Source organism: Hippopotamus amphibius, chromosome 10 (assembly GCF_030028045.1).
Source record: "Hippopotamus amphibius kiboko isolate mHipAmp2 chromosome 10, mHipAmp2.hap2, whole genome shotgun sequence".
In the NCBI taxonomy this organism is placed as follows: domain Eukaryota; kingdom Metazoa; phylum Chordata; class Mammalia; order Artiodactyla; family Hippopotamidae; genus Hippopotamus; species Hippopotamus amphibius.
This window is the reverse complement of record NC_080195.1, coordinates 31,079,806-31,101,778: the sequence shown is the minus strand read 5'-3', so window position 1 is coordinate 31,101,778 and position 21,973 is coordinate 31,079,806. Positions and strand designations below refer to the sequence as shown.

General features: G+C 43.5%; 1 protein-coding gene across 1 annotated transcript in view; it reads right to left on the bottom strand.

Moving 5' to 3' along the window:
• IDO2 (indoleamine 2,3-dioxygenase 2) overlaps positions 1 to 21,973 on the bottom strand; it is a 53,021-nt gene that overhangs the window by 12,958 nt on the left and 18,090 nt on the right. The window contains exons 3-7 of the mRNA XM_057697968.1: positions 14,468 to 14,587; positions 11,509 to 11,627; positions 10,203 to 10,217; positions 8,528 to 8,627; positions 7,101 to 7,218 (exon numbers count right to left, since the gene is read on the bottom strand). Coding sequence (XP_057553951.1) covers positions 7,101 to 7,218; positions 8,528 to 8,627; positions 10,203 to 10,217; positions 11,509 to 11,627; positions 14,468 to 14,587 — 472 coding nt within the window. The remainder of the gene's footprint in view (positions 1 to 7,100; positions 7,219 to 8,527; positions 8,628 to 10,202; positions 10,218 to 11,508; positions 11,628 to 14,467; positions 14,588 to 21,973) is intronic.

Here is a 21,973-nt window from a genome sequence, read left to right as displayed (position 1 = left end):
CAGCTTCTGCCCTGATGGCCAAGCCCAGGTGCGTGTATTGGCTGGAGCTAGAGGTCTTCAAACTTGTTGCTGTTGTTGTTCAGAAAAACAGGAAACATTTTGGTCAAGTGTCTGGCTCTTTTCAATCTAAGTGAATCTCAAGAAAAAACACGTCTGCCTTTGATTAGTTCCCTCTCATCTCGGGAACTTTTTCTGATAAGCATTACTTTTGTTTTGCTTGGAAAACCTAAGGAAGCTTGCTTTTTCAACTTTTCAGGGGCAGGGATTTAGGTTTTATACTGAGGAGTGGCCTTTAAACAAAACAAAACTCAGCAAATCCCTGCTTTGGGTCAGTGTTAAAACCACAGACCCAAAATCACTGCAATAGTTTCACATGAAAATATTTTAATGTTCCCTCTGGTCCCATTCAGGTAGGTAATGCAGTCAATGCCCCTCTACTGACACTTAAAACAAAGCCCTGTAGCTGCATAATTGAACTATACATCTTATGGACTTGGCAACCAAACTGTATCTTTTTTGTGTCATTCCCACTTTTAAAGCCAGGTATTTCCACTAGATGTCTCCCCATCATCTTAAATGTGACATGTTTCAAAGCAAGTATCACTTCCTTTCCCCGTGTTCCCTATTTACTTTGAAAATCAATCTGCTGACCAAGCAGACCTTGACTCAATCTTCCACATAACAGATCTTTATCAGAGGCATCATGATTTTTTTCAACCAGCTTTGACATCATACATACACCCCGACCCTTCCTCCTGCCTCGGATCACACCCGCTCTGCCAACCCCTCAGCCCTTCTCCTTGGGGACGCTTGTGTATTTCTTCTGTCCCTGTCACTGCTCCGTCCCTTGCCCCACTCCTGGGTTTAGGAGCGTTGCTGACAGGGTTTAAGCAGCATTATATGCCTGGAGAGACCAGGGCTTAAATCTGAGTGTAAGTATGAGTTAAGTAGGCAGAGGGTGCGTTGGGAAGAAGGTCTGAAGCAGAAGGAATAGTGCGCACACAGGTCTTGAAGTGGAAAAAGTTCTTTTCAGGAACTAAAAGCTAGTGTCGGAAAGAATAAGTGAAGGGAAAGATGATGTGAAATAAAGTAAAATTAAAATAGCCTGGGGTCGGTTCATGTTGCGTCTTGCAGAATAGTTTAAAGATTGTGGCCCTATCCTTAGAAAAATGGATATACTAGTGCTTTCTGTTGAGATCTAACGTAATGGACACATGTGGTTTTAAACTTTCTAGTAGTCATATTTCCAAAGGTAAAAAAAAGGAAAAATTCATATTGATTATATTTTAGTTACCTCCAAATATCCAAAATATTATCATTTCAGTATGTAATTGATATAAAAATTACTAATGCGGTTTTAAAAAATAATTATTTGACATCCTGTGTATACTCTTATAGACTTAAAATTTATTTCGTACTTAGAGTGCATTTTAATTTGGATGCTGAATTTTCAACAATTAAGTGAAAGGTAATCTTGCTAACAATAAAGCTGTGTCTAACAGAAAAGTATTTTACACTGCTTCAGCTTTTTAATTTTAATTTCAATTAATTGAAATTAGATACAATTAAAAATTTAGTTCCTTAGTCACCCTGGCCATATATAGCAAGAATTCAGTGGCCATGTGTGGCTGGAGTTTACCATATTGGACTGTGCCAGGAGAGAGACTGGAGAATTTTAAGAGTTAAAGTGATGCAACCTGATTTGCACTCTGAAAAGTTGATTCAGGCTTCTGCGCAGAGCATGGATTAGACTTGGTAAAGGGCAGATGAGAGGAGTCCTGGCAGGAGACGATGGCAGCCAGGTGCAGAGGAAGTGACAGTGGGAACACAGGAAAGGAAGAGATGAAAACTGCACTACAGAAAGAGCTTCCCTTTGTGGTAATGGAATGGTATTTTAGTTGGACTTATCCTTACACTGAAAACAACAAAAGAAGCTGGATAAATATGAAAACAACCTAAAGGCAATCATAGAATGTAAAAGACAGCAGGGAACCACCAAGCAAAAATGCAAGGGAAAGCAGAGACCCAGGGAGCCAGAAAACAAGATCAGCAGGGGTACTTTTCCCTGAAAGCATTTGCCAGTCCAGATTCATGTAGGCTCTGGTTTAGTGGCTTCTCTGTATGACTGGAGCCCTGGTCCCAGCCTCAGTGAGGAATTTTACACCAGACTCTCCTCACATTATCCAGGGAGCCCCAAAAGCCTTTATGCTCAACTTCTGTGTGAATCAGAGCCCCCTTCTCCCCCGTCCCCTCACCCCCCGCTTGCCACAGGAGACAGAATTAGAACTAACTATGACACCAAGCAAAACAGGATTACAAAAAAGAAATCTGTCCCTGAAAAGTCGGGACCGTTTTCTGGCACATTTTTAGTTCAAGTTCAAGTGCCCTACTGGTACGTGGGCCCTTACTTGATCCAGAATTTTAGAGTTCCAAAGAAACAGGAAAAACCAAATACAAATATGTCTCTATCCTCATCCCAGACGCCTGCCTACAAATGATGTTGAAAGGACAATAAACATTACAAGGTAAAAAAAAGAATCAAGCATAGAAAAAAACGTGACCACCATCATGAGAACTGAAAAAAGAAAAAAGGGAGAAAAAAAAGGAAACAGAACTGAGTTTCAAATATCGAAATTACCACACTTATCACCTACTCTTTATAAAACAACCACCCTTCCCATGTTTAAACAAGCTGGCAAATACCTACAGAGAACAGAAAATTACAAAAAGGAAACCAACAGATTCAAAAAGAATAAAATACAGCTTTTGGAAATGAAAAATAAAACAACGTGTTCACCGTATGCATTTAACAGCAGATTACAAGCACTGAAGAGTGAATGATTTAATTAGATCAGAAGAATGAATCCAGAAAGCAGCACAGAGAAATAAAGAGGTGGAAAACAATAGCAAGATTTTAGGAAAACGGAGGGCAGTGTGGAAGGGTCTAACATCTGCCGTTAAAGTTCCAGTGGGAGAGACAGAGGGGGTGAGGCCGGCAGTTGTGAGGATTCAGTGGCTGAGGACTTTCCAGGGTGATGAATCATCTTTGTGCAATTAAAGAAGCATAAAGAGGTCTAAGGGTAATACACTGAACAACACAGAAGACAGACAGATAAAAACAAAGTAGACAGGGGAAAAAGATAGGCAAGTGACAGACGGAAAGCGGACGTCTCAGTCACGACAGTGGAAACCAGAAGCTATTGTACTGATCTAGTCAACATCTAAGAATACAGTCGTGATCAAAAATGTAAGAAAGAAAGAAATATAAAAATAAAAAAGTCACAATAAATAAATAAATAGAAAAATAAGGCAATTTTTAAATGAGAGAGTTTACCAGCAATAGACTCTCACCAGAGGAAATTCTACAGGCAAAAAAATAGATATGTACAAAGGCATGAGGTGCGAAGAAGATTATAAATATATAAGCAAATCTGAGTGAACCATCACCATATAAAACAATGATGATCATTGTAGATTTTTAGATATCTTTGATGTATGATGTGCGACGTATGTTCCCCATTAGAGCCCTAAGAAATCCTCTGTGAAGATTTGTAAAACTCTTAAACATCCTATGTACGTATGTGTGGGCTTGCCTCCAGATTTGATGCCCTCGCTGGATGAGATTGGATTTAAGGTAAGAGATGGTGGCTCGGATGACTTGGGTATATTCAGATTTCTGTGTGTCACTAGTTCATGAGTGAAAACACCTTTAGAAACGTGAACTTGGTCATATTATCATGTGGCACTTGAAGAGAAGAAATCCAGTGTGAATTCTTTTCCAGTTGGGTATATTTTTGTTTGTTTTAAAATTGTATTTTATTTCCTAATTTTTTATTTTTTATTTATTTTTTTATTTTTTATTTTTGGCCATGCTTCTCGGCATGAGGGATCTTAGTTCCCCAACCAGGGACTGAACCTGTGCCCCTTTCAGTGGAAGCACAGAGTCTTAACCACGGGACCTCCGGGGGATGTCCCTCCAACTGGGTTTAGAGAAAACAAGTTCACAAGTTAAGAAGGAAAATGTCTTAGACAAAATTAAGTGAACTAACCAGAAGGGGATGACAGCAGAGTTCACACATACCCAACTGTTAGAAGAAAGTACTTTGCCTCCTCATCACTAATAAAAGAAAAATCCCTACAGCTACCAAGCATAAGCTGGAAATTGTGTTGATTCCGAAGAAAATACAAGGCAACAATTTTCACAGCATTTCAGAGAGAAAATCACTTCTCAGCTTTCTGAGAAAATTAACTCAGGGAACAAAAAAACATGTGTTTGAAATCCAGACATACTTTGGATGCTTGAAAAGTCGGAACGTATTTAAAGTCAGAACATATTTTGGCCTTCCAACAGTGCCCAAAGATTGGACCTGGTTGAATTCTCTGTTTACCACCAAAACAGGAGTGCTAGACCCCAGCCCTGCAGGTGTTCCGTATAGAGACACAGCCGTGTGTGTTGAGATATGGTCCATGTGTATGGTGTGGTGATGCACTACTGCCTTGTGGGCAGTCAGGCTATGGAAATAGAGCTGTCTGGTTTTCTTTTCCAGTCAACAGTGAGAACTGGGTAAAACTGTAGGGTAGAAATCCTATATGAGCTGGATAAAGACCTAGTGACTAAGGTCACCACATGGTGGTCCTCAGATATGCGAACTGCAGCCCTAAAATAAAAGGGGACTTTCTCCTCTGTCTCGGGCACATCTTCAGGCTTGACTTTGAACATTTCTGGAAAGGAGGTGTTTATGGAGGAAGGAAGTACACAACTGGTGGTAAAGTTGGGCTCAGAAAGAAGGCATCTTTGGCTAAGCTCCATTTGGGGGAGGAAAGCAGTGCAGCTGAGCTCTATTCATCAGGCAGAAGAAATTCAACAACCATAAACCACAATCAATGAGTGAAAAATCTGTGTGATTCTCTGCACCTTGCAGTTTCTATTATGTTATCATCTTTATAATTTCACTTTCCTGGTTACTATGGCTACGTAACACGCCACTCCAAGCTCAGTGGCATCCAATAACCATGGTATCACGCTCGTGGACTCTGCAGGGCAGGAATTAGGACGGGACACAGTGGAGCTGGCTTGTCTCTGCGTCACAGAGGTCGGGTCCTCAGCTGAGGAGACTGAAGCCTGAGGATGCCTGGAAAGTGGGAGCTTAAGACTCATCTGCAGACTTACTCACCCCTGTGCCAGGGGCCAACTGGAACACCTACACTTGACCTCTCTGTGTCTTTCAGTAGCCTCATTCACAGCCATGGTGGTCCCAGAGTAGGTGGACTTTTTACCTGGCGGCAGTATACAAGGCGGCAGCTGCATCACTTTTTCTAGTCTTGTCTGGGAAGTCAGGCAGTGTCCCTTCCGCTGAGTCCTACTGGTCACGAGCATGCCACAAGCGCGCCTGCGTCACAAGCCAGGACACGGGCGCCACCCTTGGGTGAGAGGAGTATCCAGGCCACATTGTAAAGGAGCCTAGAGGATGGACGATGCCGTTTTGGCCGTTTTTGAAAACTGTGGGCTGAGACATTCATCTATTTCACTGCAGTGACTAGGGGTGAAACCTTGAAAATACATGATGTCTGCATGGGAAAATCTGCCTTTGGGGGACACAAAGGAAATCACCCCGTCACCCGGGCCATCAGACCTCCTGCAAAGGGTGATGGAGAAAGCATCAGGGTTGGCCTGGCTGAATCAGTGACTTTGAAAATGAGTACTAGGGAAACATGTGAGAGCCCGACAGGGCTGTGCCACCTTATTGCGACATGCCCTGTGACAGGGTGAAGAGCCTCCTGTGACCTTCCAAACCACACACATCTGCTCATCTGTACAATCTGAAGACACCTAGCAACGTCCCTCTAGTGGCCTTGACATCCTGAGTAATAAACTCAGGGCAACTTGGCAAAACTAAAATCCAGCTCACTAAGTCGGGAGGGCTTGTTTGGCAGGAGAGCTACTGATGTGATGGGGAGGGCTTTAAAATTAAAGTTCAGGGAAATGAGATGTAAATTTAATGTGTAAAACAGAAGCATTGAATGGAAAGAATATGTAACGCTGTGACTTCAGATGGACTTCTCACAGGCTCTGGGTTGACAAATCTACCCTTTCCATGAAGAGTCATAAAGCTGAGTAACACCCCGTCTGGGGCTCCCTCCCTCCTCTCCTGTTTCTTATAAATGCTCTTTTTCCAGAATCTGTTTTGTTTTCCATTGAGGTCCTTAGGGGAACTGATACTTAGTTGCCTTTTCCTTGTTAAACAAGTCACACCTATTTTCCCCCTGAAGGTTTTGAGATTCTTCTGCTAGAAGAAGTTGAAGAGCTGCCCGGACTTTGGATAGGAATGCAGTTACCAGAGTAATATGTAACCAAGTGCCAGAAGGGTGGGCCCCTTAAGTGGCCACACCCCTGATAACACAGCCCTGCACTGGCCACAGAGGAGAACTGAAGAAACCTCATGTTCTGGAGTACCCGGGCCATCGCAGGATAAAGCAGGTGCTGCACAAGCTGTGTTGTGTGCCCCCTCCTCTCCCCCCAAACTTCATGCAAGACCTCAACTCACAAAGAAATACATGACCATCCAAGAGGGGAAATTACCCTCATCACAAGAAAATAGAAAGACTAAACCGGGAGACTCTCTCAGCCAACTGAGAGATCTTTTTCCAATAGTGTGAGTGGGTTATTTTAAAACAAAGCTAACACAAGGGACTTCCTAGGTGGCACAGTGGTTAAGAATCTGCCTGCCAATGCAGGGGACAGGGGTTCAATCCCTGGTCGGGGAAGATCCCACATGCCGTGAAGCAACTAAGCCCGTGAGCCACAACTACTGAGCCCATGTGCTGCAACTACTGAAGCCCTCGCCTAGAGCCCATGCTCTGCCACGAGAGAAGCCATCGCAATGAGGAGGCCACGCACCACAATGAAGAGTAGCCCCCACTCGCCACAGCTAGAGAAAGCCCGTGTGCAGCAACAAAGACCCAAACGCAGCCAATAAATAAATAAATTTATAAAAATAAACAAAAACAAAGCTACCACAGGAGTGCCATCTCAAGGAGGTTGTCCAGCCTCCAGGCCCTTTCCCCCCAAGCAGAGCCCTCAGCCTTCCATAGCCCCGTACCGTGCATCTGTCCCAAGGCTCTGGTGAGGTCCTGGATGGAGAGCCTCAGTTGTTGCAGGGCTTGGAGCAGGGAGTCCGAGCTGGGCTGTGACATGGCATTCACTGCCTGAATGAGGGCCTGGGGACGAGATTCAGTAATTCAGCGCACTAGCATTCACTGAAGGTCCACTGAGATGCAGTGAGCCTCAGAGCTGGGCAGTCCAGGAAGGGCAGCCCTCTGCCTGCCAGACCGTGTAGCAGGGCTCCCCTTGGAAGTGCTCCCAAACCAGATCTGCCGTAAGGTCTTCCTGAGGGGAGAATCTCTCTGGTCACCTCCCGGATGGACCTAGTTAGATCTTTCTGGATCTTTCCACCGGCTGCTACTTCTTGTCCCTCTCAGGGGCCTCCCTCTGTCATTTTCCTCCTTCCTTCTGGAGTTATCTTGCACCAGGGTTCTTTCTACTCCTGCATCTTGAAACAGAACACCCTCACCCCTGAGCTCTGTCTTATAGAAAATCAGATCGAATCCGTGGAGCCCTCAGCTCAGAGCCCCTTCATTGGCCGTCTTGACTTAATCCAACTTATATGTGGAAGATCAGCATTTTATTCTGTATATTTCCATGGAATAAATACATGGAAGAGAAGGAAAGTGACCACATGGTTTCACTTCTGAAAGTGAAGGAGGGAGCTATAGTAATTATAGCCCAGTCTGGTCCCCCCACTGTAGACACAGAAGGCACCCAAAATATGTTTACCAGGGACGGTGGTAGGAAAGCCAGAAATCTAACTTCAGTATCTTTAGTCAGGGCATGGATTATCTGGCAGACACCTGACCTTTCTGGGACCTCCCTGAGCCCTAAAGGAATTCAAGTTTACAACCCCCCACCCAGGGCTAGGTAATTTCAAGGATGGTTTGTTTTAACTCAGAGCCTTTGCATGGCAGTTCCCTCTGCCAGATGTCAGCATCTCTCTCTGTCTCTCTCTCTGCTTAATTCGTCTACATTACTCAGATATTAACTTTCAGACCTGTCGTTCCCCTTGGAAAGCTTTGTCCAACCCTTCAAGTCTAAATTAGGTTTTAGACATCTTTTCATGAGACACTGCACCTTTTTCCTTTTTACTCCCTACACCAATCCACCTTCCTCCACTGGATCCTGAGCCTCTGTGGAGGCCAGAGCAATGTCTGTCTTATTCCCCCAGATCTCCCATTGCCTAGAACAATTCCTGTTTGTTGATGGGCAAACGGTCAACTCTACGTTTTACAGTAGTTGAGGAAAGGGAGATACCTTTGTGGGCCAGAACTTAGATATCTCTCTTTGCTCAACTAACCAAGTAAAACAAGGTCTCTATTGATTAATTCACTGCAGGGAAAGGGCCTGAGTGGGACGTAAAGCTCCGACTGATTTCCCATTTAGAAAAGAAAAAAAGTGCTATGAGTGGGAAGATACCTTAATCCCAGGTACGGCTGCTTTTTCCACCAAAACAGTCACGAGTACAAAACCACGCAGGCTTTCTCCCCCAGGGAATGAGACAATGGTGTCCAAGTTCCTTGGGAGGGAGATGACCACATGGTTAGAAAGGTTTGGACACGGTGAGTACGCACAGCCCAGCGGTGGCCTCAGGGTCAGGTAACTGCTAGTCAAGGTGGAACCAGAGGTTGACATTCTCCTCTCTGTAGGGCAGCCGGACAATGAGCATCTTCACTCCAGCAACATTCAGGAAGGAAAGAGACAGATCTGCTCCAGCCCAGGTTCACCTGACCTGAGGACTCCCTAAGTCTGGCATGGCCCCGATGGTCCCAGACCATCCCCTCCATGGAATCGCTAAGGCATGAGTGGACAAGTAGGGCTGATTCTTCACAGGGCCAGTCTAGGGCCCATCACACCCTTCCTGTTAGGAGCACAGTGTCTTTGAGCACAGTGACCACAGGCAACAGCTAATTCTTTGCTCCTTTTCTACAGACAGAAAACTATGATCCAAAGAAGCAAAATTGCTTCCCCAGGTTCATCCAGCTGGTTAATCCCTGGACCTGGTTGAGAACAGTTTCATAACTCAGGTTAGGGCTCTCTCTAATCTGTCTTTTATTTTCCCCCAGATTCTGTATTATAATAGTGAAAGCTGAAGACAATTGTAGAGGGATCACCCTTAAATGACCTGTTATCACTTGGATTCAGACACCCCAGAGGTGGATCCAGTCTACAAAACATAGAACTTCAGTCCATGAATCACTTCTGCCTCTAACATTTTAAACAGGAGAAGAGATGAAAAACAAACACAAAAGAAAACTCAGTCAGGGGCCCCCACAGTTTTAGCAGAGTTACACTAGTGTGGGAAATGGTGTCTTCACCCTTCATCTCTCCATCTTCTGAGCTACAGCTTTTATACTGAGTCCCTCTCTTGAGTTGAGGTTTGGTGATGGGAGAGGCGACGTCCACTTAGAGGTTAACTGTGCTCTCTGGGGAAACAGGAGCCTAAGAATGTCTGGACCAGACTTGCCCCACGAGCTCCAGTCTATGTAAAAGGATTCTGCAGCTGTAGCAACCACAGCCTGCGTTTGTCCTTTCATAGAAGTTATGGTGAGACCAGAGATCTTTTTCAAATTATTTGACTTCAAAAAATCACGGAGCTTGGGGGGGAATGAATTGGAAGATTGGGATTGCCATATATACATTACTAATAGGAAAAATATATATATAATTGTATGCTTTAAATATATGCAGTTTATTGTATGTCAATTGTATCTCAATAAAAGTTCTTAGAAAAAAATCACGGAGAATTAGAGAACTGGTGAAGTTCTGATGTTTTGGGACTTTGGTTTTTTTTTTTTTTTTTTTGCTTTTCTTGCATTGCATTTTACTTGTTTTATTGTGTACAAGTTGGAAAATATAGTAAAGAAAATTAATCCCTTAATCTCTACAAAGCAGAGGAAACTGCTGTTAACTTTTGGGCTGTTGATTTAAGTGCACATTTCCTCCTAGTATTTTTTTTCATGCATTTTTATATGCTGTATATACTATACATACAATTTGCTATACTTTCTTTTTTGTTTTTGTTTTTGTTTTATTGTAAGCTTTTACAGTTAGCAAAGATCCTACCGTGAGTGAAGGTTTTCTGAGAACTTACCTTATTTCCAGGGGTCTAGTCCAATTTCAGTTATTGACAAAAGGAAAGAAAAAGAAAAGAACAAATCAGTTTGCAAACTTGGCATGTCTTCTGGGGTCACGTGGACACAGACATGCACATTTGTGTACAAATGCCCATGCAGACACACACACATCGTGCATTGGTTGGATGTCACGGGTTGTGACTAGACGATGGGCCTGAGGGCAGCAGAAAACACCACCCCAAATATGCCACTTTGGTGTATTGATTATTTTGAATTAAAGCTACTTGAAGGCCTCCCTGGTGGCGCAGTGGTTAAGAATCCACCTGCCAATGCAGGGGACACGGGTTCGAGCCTTGGGCTGGGAAGATCCCACATGCCTCGGAGCAACTAAGCCCGTGTGCCACAACTACTGAGTCTGTGCTCTAGAGCCTGTGAGCTGCAACTGCTGAAGCCTGTGCACCTAGAGCCCATGCTCTGCAACAAGAGAAGCCACTGCACTGAGAAGCAACGAAGACCCAACACAGCTGATAAATAAATAAATTAATTAATTTTTTTAAAAAAAGCTACTGGAGAAACAGCAGGTGCCAAAAGAATACTCTGACCTCTTGGTACCCTTGAAAGTAGGAAAGTAATCTCCCTGTACCAGGAGGTACAAAGACAGCCTTATCACCAGGGATAGGATAGCAGGGCTGAGAAATCTGTATAAACAAATCTTGTTACTTCTTTCCTAATTAGCTACCCCAAGCCTAAATCCCTGTGTTTTCTCAATTCTTCACAAATGGATTGCTTCCTGTCTAGAAGGTATACAAGCCGCCTGCTTTAGTCACATCTTCCAGTCTCATATTTTCATGGGCTCCAATATGTACCATATTAAATTTGTTTCTCTCCTGTTCATCTATCTTATGTCAATTTGATTATTAAACCAGCTAAGGAGCCTACATGGGAAGAAGGGCAAAGTTTTCTTCCTCTACAGGCCTCGGTGTGACAAAGAGTGAGACAGATCTCAATTTATACAACAGCTCCAGAACATTTAGCTGGTGGCCAACCTGACCATTGATCTTGCTCCTTTTATATGTTTGTAATTTCCGGCCCCAATGTATTCAGAGTGGGTTGAGAGGAAACTCCTGGGCTGTGACTTTTGAGTTTGTGTTCAAGTTCACCCCTTCTCTGGCTCCATAAATCAGGAAATAAGTATGAGCACCTCTAATCCCCAAATAGCTGGCAAAGCCTGGACTTCTCCAGCAGAGAAAAGGAAAAGTCACAAGACTCTCCCTTGCCCGGTTTTAATCTGTTCAAATCCCAAGCACCCTCTTCCGGTCTTACCTTCCCGGGTTCCTCACAGTCCAGTTGGCCAGAACCAAGTCTGCGTGAAGCAGAATAGGAGGGAGCCCCAGGCTCCTGGAGACCTCGACAAAGGGAAGGGCAAGGTTTCTCGGCAGAACCTTGCAGGAATAAACCCAGACAATTAGCGCATTCTAGAAAGAATGCAGTGGAGGCAGCAATCTGTCTTTTATTCTGACAATCTTGTGGTAGAGAAACAACCGGGGGTAAAACTGGAATTATCTAAGTGATCCTTGTACACACATCTCACTCATATTTATTCTGTTAACAACCTAGTGGATATATTATTTATGGGTATGGTCTGAAATATACGTGAAAATTACAAAATTGGAATACACACGTACACACATAATGTAAAATCATCTCTGAAAATTGACCGTGGGGAGAAGGCATGAGCAAATGTTTAAGCATGAATTGGGGCTGAGTTGATTAGCAGTGGGAAAAAAAATCTCTCTCTCTGTGTATATGTCTCCAGATAGATAGATAGATGTAGATAGATGAAGATATCTAGATATATGTGTGCTTTTGTGTATAGTCTTAGTTTTAGGAGCATATATGTGTATGTGTTTGTATACACACGTGTGTGTGTGTGTGTGTGTGTCAGGGAGAAGGATGGGAAGGATTCAACACTTCATCAAATGCAATAACAGCTTCAAGTAAGTCACCTCAAGATAGTCCCCATTCAACCTCTGAGTTACCTGAGGACTACTCTAAAAAACCCTATCTGCCCAAAATTTCAGAAAAACTACTTGGACCCATGGGGGTGGGGGTGGGGGTCTCTAACCACGGATTAGATTATTCTAGATCCAAAATAACATTCTTATGCTTTCTCTCTCCCACTTCCATTTTCCTTCCCCTTAATCTATTTAAAGAAGTCCAGCTTCTGCTTTTCTTTCCCCTTAGATTTTTAGAGAGACTTGGGATAGAACTGTTTCTCAGGTGGAAAACAGTAAAGAGCTTTAAAGAGTTTTCAAATTCCAACCTAAGGCCAACTTCCCTAGGGAAGCAGGAGATACAAAGAAAGTAAGAGATGGCCTGAGGGACTTCCTAGGTGGCACAGTGGTTGGGAATCCACCTGCCAATGCAGGGGACACGGGTTTGATACCTGCCCCAGGAAGATCCCACATGCTGTGGAGCAACTAAGCCCATGCCCCACAACTATTGAGCCTGTGCTCTAGAGCCTGTGAGCCACAGCTACTGAGCCTGTGTGCCACAGCTACTGAAGCCCATATGCCTAGAGCCGGTGCTCAGCAACAAGAGAGGCCACCACAACGAGGAGCCTGTGCACCGCAACGAAGAGTAGCCCCCTCTCGCCATAACTAGGGAAAGCCCATGTGCAGCAACAAAGACCCAACACAGCCAATAAAATAAATAAATAAATTTATTTTTTTTTTAAAAAGAGAGTTAGCCCGAGGCAGGGGTGGGGGGGTGGGGGAGGGGGGTTGAGGGTGGGGGGAGTGGGGAGGTGGAATGGGTGACAGGGGGCTCCTACCCCTTCCCCTGATAGAGGATTATGGTCTGGAGAACAGAAAGGGGAGGGAAACCCATTGGGATGTCCTGTCGTATGTGCCTAGACCTCAAACTTTTCAACATCAGACACATGACCCTTAAAAGTTAAGAGTCTGAAGCAGCTCTATGCTTTTTTCGTCTCTCCTTTCTCAGTTTCCATGTCTCACTGGGAGTCTCCTGTATTTACTCAAGAGAGAAAGATCAATCAAGGAAACAAAATAAGTACAGGCTGCTTACTCAAGCAGTACTGGAACAAGGGTAACACCCTGATTTCTGAAAAACATCCATTTATAAAAAAATGAAACTAACAATAGTTTATACTGCAGTTTGGAACTCAAAGATTTCACTTCCCAAGGTTCAGAAGGAAACTCAAAAAAGGCATGCAAAAATTCAGAAGAGATTTATGTGAATTATTAAGAGACAGACCAATATTTGGTAGACAGCGTGGAGCCCTACACCAAAGTCACAAGATTTCAGAGTTAACTCGACCCTCATAGCAACCAAATTCTGGAGTTATCTCAACCCCCATAGTAATCTTTGACTTACAACTTGGGCTAGCCAATAACCAGACCCCATATTAGGGAAGGTATTCATCATACAGGACCCTAGCATATTACCTAATGACACCTGTTGCCTTTGGCGCACTGACCAATCAACTAGCGCCATTTTCCTAGCAGGAATTTTCTTTGTCTCGGGGTTATAAAAGTTGGCTGTGAGCCCACCAGAGGGTCAGTTTTCCCTGGTCTGCCTGGAAGTCGTCCCGCTGTCTTTACAGCATTCTTTCTCTGTAATAAACTCTATCTTCCTTACATTCTGCCTTGTGCCTGGAAATTCTTTCCCAACCTGCGCTTGGACCACGACAGATAGCAAGCAACATTTTAAAAAAATGATTAGTGCTATAAATGGTAATGTGCATCTCTGCAGAAAAATCAGACAGTCTGAGCTGTGGCCCTAGATTTTCTACGAACTTGCTATGTGAGCTTGGGCAAGGATTTAACAGTCATCAGCTGTCTGTAAAATGGGCACAGCATTGCTGCACTTACCTCATGGGATTGTGAACATTGACTGCGATTACGACGGATGTGTATAAGAGCACAGAATGTAAATGTAAAATGGAAGTCATTGTTTTTATGACATCTCAGGACTTGACTTCAAATGTGACTCTTCACAATTCTTGGAAGCGAGTGAGTGCCAGAAAAAAAAAAAAAAAGATTCAAAAACTAATGAAAGGGCTACCAGTTCTAAAGAAAATTAACCTCCTGGGCAGGGATGGAAAAGGTCTTTCATCTAAATGGGCCCTTTGCCCTTCCTTCATCTGAGACTCAAAGGAAAGAACAAGAAAGGACCCATTTTCCAGGCAAACAGTGCAGAGAGCGTACTCCAGGTGCAGCAGCCCTGCCAGGTGATGAGACAGTCATCCCTTTGTCCCTACCTCTTTGGGCTGCGTCTCTCCATCCTGCCAGACGTACCCCATGGTAATAAAGCTCAGGACCAGGTGTGCCAGGCGCCGTTCCCGGTAACCCGTGAGGAACTGGCAGTTCAGGAGGGGCATCTGTTCAAGAGAATTTCCAGAGATTACCAGTTGCAAGGGTGTGATGCGTGCAGGGGTGACTTGAAGGGTTCTTCTGGTGTAAGGGGTGGGTTATATTTCAGTGAAGGGGATCCACACACAGCCATTTCTGCCCTGATCTTAGGACACTGCAGTAGAGGAGGTATCCCAGGTGACATTGTTCACCAAGCACCTACACCCCACGCAAGCCCCCAAATTGTTCCCATGTTGTGCCGGACACTGGTCGCCATCACTGCAGTGACAGCTTGTTTAGTGTTCTAGAGTAACTCTGTTCCAAGACTGACATCATTTATTAAACGGGAGTCTCCCAGGGCAACTTTTACAATCCTGCCTTATCAAAGCACCTCTGCTTAATGGGTACCATTTAGCCCTAATAACAGTCCTGCTGCTGTGGGTGTTACTCTCACTGTTTAATTCGTAGGTAAACAGGGGCGTTACTCTTTCTGTTTAATTCGTAGGTAAACAGGTATAAGGAGGCCAGTGGAGTTAGGAATCTGACCAAACCCCAAAGGGAGATGGCTGAGTGGGGCCAAAAGGTTGTTCAGTCCTTGTCCAAACACTCCCGGTGACCCTGGCTAGGTCTTCTCACTCGCTCCCTCCTCGTCAAGATGCATCATAGGGAGTTGTAAAGGTGATGCTGTCATTGAAAGCAACACCCTGTACACAAGTGAGTTATTACTGACAGCCCTACCTAAGCAAATATTACCCGTTCCTCAGTTTTGCCCGGGCCAGGCATGCCGGTCTCGGTTGACATCCACAACCTCTGAGCTCCAGCTTCCCTGCACATCCCCTTCGGGGTTCCTCCGTCCTCCATCCTTCCCTAGCTCTAGACACTGTCTCATCTAGATCTTCCTAGGGGCCCCTCTCCAGGGTCCGAAGCGCCAGAAGGGGCGAAGGGGCGGCAGTGGATGTGTGTATCTCTTTAAGCTCCGGGCTCGCGTGAATGATGAGTGGGCTAAGACCGTGGCTTCTCCCGCCCAGCGCCAGGCAGCCCGTGGGGCAGCCTCCCCGACGGGAATCCTTCCCCGGCTGTCCGCTAGGGGGCAGCCTTTCAAAAAATTGGCTCTGAGATCGAGTCGCGGAATTCGGTGCCTTGGGCGAGTGGGTGCGTTCGTGCGTGTGTGTGTGTGTGTGTGTGTGTGTGTGTGTGTGTGTGCGCGCTGGAGGGATTGCTGAGATGCTGCATTTTAACAGGAACCAGCCTGAGAATTATAACCACAGTTATGTATTCAGTTCCTATTCTAAGGCAATTACTAAAGTGGCCAAGGCATGATGCTAAACGCTGCCCAAGCAGGTTGGTACTCCACCTTCCCCCAAACCTACAGGAGGGTCAGAGAGGGTCAGATATCTGTCCAAGGTCACTGAGCCAGGAGGGACTGAGCCAGGGTGCTAGTTCAGTTCTCCCAACCACAGCCCTGTCCTCTGAAGTCAGCACTGCCTGATAGAAGTATGAGAGCCACACGCTTAATTTTACATTTTCTATCAGCCACATTTTAAAAATAGCAAAAACAAAAACAAACAAACCAAACAACAACAACAACAAAAAACCCAGGTGGAATCAGTTTTAATATCATTTTATTTAGGTCAATATATGCAAAATGCTAACATGTAATATTAAAAATATCGAGATTTTGGGGCTTCCTTGGTGGTGCAGTTGTTGAGAATCTGCCTGCCAATGTAGGGGACTCGGGTTCAAGCCCTGGTCCAGGAAGATCCCACATGCCTCTGAGCAACGAAGCCAGAGCACCGCAATTACTGAGCCTGTGTTCTAGAGCCCGTGAACCACAACTACTGAGCCCATGCACCACAACTACTGAAGCCCACGCAATTAGAGCTCGTGCTCCCCAATAAGAGAAGCCCACGCACCACATCCACGAGTAGCTCACACTCACCGCAACTAGAGAAAGCTCATGTGCAGCAACGAAGACCCACTGCAGCCAATAAATAAATAAATAAATAAGTTTAAAAAATCTAGATTTTTACACTCTCCTTTTATAGTAAGTCTTCAAAATTCAGTGAATATCTTACATGTCAATTTGTCCTGACCACATTTCAAGTACTCAGTAGCTGTGAGTGGCTATTGGCTACCTACAGAGCAGCCTCAAGGTAAAGGAACAGGGTCCCAAGATGTTTTGGGATTACCTTTTATTTTACCTTGTTCCAGATTTATAATCAGCTCTTTCTCCAAGAAGCCCTTGTTCCATTTTTTGGAGAAGACTTCCAATAAATGGGCACTGGGTTTGCTCTTTGCTACTGGAATGCCACTGCTTCTAGATCCTCACAGTGGACAAAGCTAGGAAATGTGTGTGTGTACATGTACAAATATTACATACACATACATATAATGTTTATCCAAGTATATTTATTTAGCCATCTATATATCCACAAAGTGTATATATATATATATACACACACCTTTTGGCATCGTAGATATAAATGATGCTAAATGCTAAACATGTCAGATGTCTCCAGCTCTAACCTGGTGTCATGGGTTGACCTTGTCTTCCCCCCTTGCTAATTTATAACTTTCATCTCTGACCGTGAAATATCATCCACCATTCTTTTACTTATTTGTTCAATCTAACGTTGGGTCGGCCAAAAATTTGTTCGGTTTTAGGTAAAAATTAAAGATATTTTTCATTTTCATGAAGAACTTTACTGAACAACATATTCACCAACCGAATGAAGTTTTTGGCCAATCCAATATATATGTATGTGTACACACACACACACACAGTTTCAGAATTGTTCAATTGTACCGCTTTAAAAAATAAGTTCACCCACTAGAGCACAGTGATTACTAATGGTTCTTTTTTAATTCAACCTTGTAGACTCTAGTCACAATGTCATTTTCCTTAGTAACCTGGGCCGCCTCCTTTCCCCACCCTCTTCTGTGAAGTAATGCCATGCATCTGTGGTACAGTTAGAGTCACCTGTCATTGCCTGCATTCCAACCCAGCATTTCCCAACATCCTGGTTAATATTTTAAAACGTGCATACACTTCACTCTCTATGACGTACAATTCTGTGGGTTTCACAAATGCATAGACTCATGTATCCACCACCTGAGTACCATGCAAAACAGTTACATCATCTTGAACCCCCTTTAGTAATCATTCCTCCTCAGTCCTTGGTAATCTGGGTCCTATCCTTATAGTTTTGCCTTCTTCAGAATGTCACAGTGAATGGAGTCATACAGTACGTAACCTTTTGGTTCTGACACATTTCATTTAGCAAAATGTATTTAAGGTTCCTCCCTATTGTTGAAGAAATCAATAGCTTATTCATTTCTGCCACTGAATAGCATCCCAATGTATGAATACCACTCACTGTCTTCGTTCAGATTGCTGTCACAAAGTACCATAGACTAGATGGCTTATAAACAATGGAAATTGAATTCTTGCAATTTTGGAAGCTGGAAGTCCAAGATGAGGGTGCCAGCATGGTTGGGCTCGGGTGCAAACCATCTTGCTGTCTTCTTGTTGCATCCTCACATGACAGCAAAAGAGGACCAGGGAGCCCTGGGGTCACTTTTATAAGGGCACCCATCCCGTTTATGAATAGCCCATCCTTCTCTCATGACCTAGTTATCTTCTGTGTTGGTCAATTTGATGTGTCAACTTGACTAGGCTAAGGGATGCCGAGATAGCTGGTAAACATTATTTTGGGGATGTTTCTGGAAGAGATTCTGGAAGCGGTTGTGAGACTGAGTAAAGAACATTGCCCTCACCAATTCAGGTGGCATCATTCACCACACTTAGGGCCTGAATAGAACAAAAAAGTGGAGAAAACAGAAAAGTGCTTGCTGCTTGATCTGGGACAGCCGTCTTCCCCTGGTCCCAAACATTAGCACTCCTAGTTCTTGGATCTTCAGACTTGGACTGGAACTTGCACCACTGGGTTCCCTGGTTCTCAGCTTTCCTGGGCCTCTGACTTGCAGGTGGCAGACTGTGGGACTTCTCAGCCTCTGTAATCATGTGAGTCAATCCCTCCTTTTTATATATCTCTGTAACTCCCATTGGTTCTGTTTCTTGGGAAAACTCTAATACACCCCTCCAAAGGCCCCACCTCCTCACACCATCACATTGGGGATTAGGACTTCAGCATATGAATTTGGGGACCAGACAAACATTCAGGCCATTGTACTCAGTTTAACCATTCCCCTGTTGAGGGACATCTTGGTGGTTTCTGGTTTAGGTGATCATTTACACACAAGCTTTTCCAGGAACATAAATTTTCAGTTTACTTGGGTAAATCCTTAGGAATGTGATTGCTGGGTCATATGGTAAGTCAATGTTTGACTTTAAAAGATTCTGCCAGGCTATTTTGCATTCCTATCAGCAATGTGAAGGAGAGTCTCTTTCGGTATATATCCTCATCAGTGTTTGATGTGTTTGATATTGCCAGATTTTTAAAAAATTTTAGCTGTTCCGATGGGTGTTAAATTGCCTTTTAGTACTTACTATCATAGATAAATAGTCCTGTGTTTCTCTGTAAGTGACCTAGTTTAATTTTTATTCCTTCCTGATTAAGACTTGCAAAACTTTCCTCTTATTCTAGAAAATTTGAAGTTTCACCAGGATATCCCTGGGTGGCCCCCCACCCCCATTGTCTTTCTGATAGAGATACTCCCATCTTTCATAAGATCTGAAAATTTTTGTTTTTACATGCTTAAAGCTTTGCTTTTGGGGGGCCAGGGGGTTAGGGTGGGATGAACTGGGAGATTGGGATTGCCATATATACATTACTAATAAGAAAAAAATATCAAATTGTACACTTTAAATATATGCAGTTTATTGTATGTCAATTATATCTCAATAAAAGTTAAAAAAAAAAAAAGGAAAAGAAAAAACCCATCTTGGAGGTCCAGACTGATGTGTTTTGAGAACTGTATAGATGGACCATCATGAATATCAAGTCTTAGAACATTGTTGTCCCCAAGAAAGTTTCCTCAGGCCCCTGTGCAGTCATGCCCTCCCCCCCACTGCAGAGGCCACCCCCATCATAATTCACTTTGCTTGTTCTGGAATCACAAATAAACAGATTCATTTATTTTTTAAAAAAAATTTTTTAAAAAATGCTTTGCTTTTCCTCCACCCATCCTAGTCTGCTTGTGAGACCTCTGTTTTGTGGAATTTGGATCCTCTACTTCTCTTTTTCATATACTTTCATTTTTCTGATGCTGGTGTTTCTTTAATCCCTTTGTGCTTTCCAAGGGAAAAGCCTTTCTGGAGAGTCCCTAAATCACCATTATTTTTCTATAATCATCATTTCCCTCATTTGTTCAGATTTATACTGAGCTTTTTATTTGTTTATTTCTTTGCTTTCCAATAGTGCCTTTTACAGAGCAACTTTACTTATTTTTATGAAGTGCATATACTGAAGACATTAATTCAGTTTTTAAAAGCATTGATCTCATCTTTTGGCTTTCATCAGGGGCTAAATGTCCTGTCTCTTCCTCTTCCTTTGCTTATTCTCTTCACATCGCTGGGTCATTTGGAGTTATCCATTCACGTTCAGGAATGGAGGTCGGGGTTATCAGAATTAGTAGCTAATATAGCTTCCCTTATCGTGTTTCCAGAATACTTCCACATTTCCTTTTGTAGAGTTTCCTGTGAATCAGTCAGTTATTTGCAGTGTTTTGTCACATGGGGATGGAGAAGGGGGACCCTTCCTGGAAGAAAATGGTTGAGCCCAAGCCAATTTACAAGCTTTTGTTTGTCCATTTGTTGGTTTTACTAAGATATGGATGGGGCCTTGGGGGCTTTCTAAGAGCAAGGTGGTTGGCCTGCAGCTGCTGTGAGATTAGAAGTATAAATTCACTTTCTGTGTTGTCTGCACCAAGTAAGAGACTCAAGAGGACAAATGTTTGTCTGTAGCTCCCTGTGTGGGCCTGGAAGCCATAGCATTTGCTTCTCATGGCAGTTTTCCAACTGATTCAGTCTTCGTCTGTGGTGGTGATGTCTGAAGAGTGGTTTTATCCAGTTTGTTGTTTTACAACTAATTAGAAGCATAGAGACTGGCCATGAGTGTTATATTAGTTTCCTAGGGCTACCTCAACCAATGAACACAACAGAAATTTATGCTCTCACAGTTCTGGGGGATGAAAGTCGGAAATTAAAGATGTTTGTGAGGTTTGTTCGTTCTGGAGGCTCTGGGGAGAGAATCTGTTTCCTGTTTCTGTCCTAGTTTTGGGTGTTGCCAGCAATTCTTGGGATACTTCAAGGGCTTGTAGACGCATCACCCCAGTCTCTGCCTCTGTCTTCACATGATATTCTAACCTGTGTATCTGTGTCTTTGTGTCCAAATTTCCCTCTTACTCTAAACACACCAGCCCTATTGGACATAGAATGCACCCTAATACAACACACATGACCTTATTTAATTTGATGACAACTGTGAAGACCCTACTTCCAAATGAGGTCTCCTTCACAGGTTCCAAGTTGACACGATTTCTGGAGAGAAACTATTCAACCCAGTAGAAATGTTAGGGGATTAATTCCATTGCTGTACTGAGCTGTATCCCCCATGCCCATGTGTACAGTGACCAGAAATTAGCTGGACACTCCTGGCCTTTCCTCACTGACATTTAACATATGAGAACCACCAGTCCAACAAGTCCTTCACTTCACTTACGGAGGTTGAGTCACATAAAGCCCGAGGACAGCCTGGTACAGAGGACTGTGACGTTGACACATTGAACTTGAATCTGCCTTCCTGCACACGGCCCCTTGCCTCTGTGCCTGTTACTCTGAGATGGGAGAGGGAGGCTCAGGGGTCTTGTTTTTGCTTTAGTTCAATCCTTGGCATCCATATTGTAGACTTATTTCTGGATCTGATATAATTTGCTTAACATGGTACAAAAATCCTTAAGGTTTTTATTCCATCATTTCTCTTGCTTTACCTCACTCAGATATCTCCTTTTTTTCTTCTTTTTGTATTTCTTTGGTCATATTAATGAGACTTTAGGCAGCAGGAAAATAAATTCTTAGGCTTAGTTTGCCATCTTCACAGACACCGAAGACAGTGTCTTGCATTTCTTATGGGGGTTTAAACCTTGTGCCTGCACTTAACAGGCATTCAATGAGTATTTTTAAATGAATGTGTAATTACAGACATGAAATATGCATGTCAGTGAAGAAGAATTTTGGAGGGGTAAACCTCTTATATCTCTAGAATCACATGACACGCCAAACCAGTGAGACTAAGATGGAGAAAAGAGCAGAGGGAAGTATAAATATATATATATATTGAACATGGTCATGTGGCAGGAAATATGAAGCGACTGTTGCAAAAGTTATTTAGTTTTCACAACAATTCTAGGGGCCCTGAATTTCTCCCACTTTTTAAATGTGGAAACAAAACACG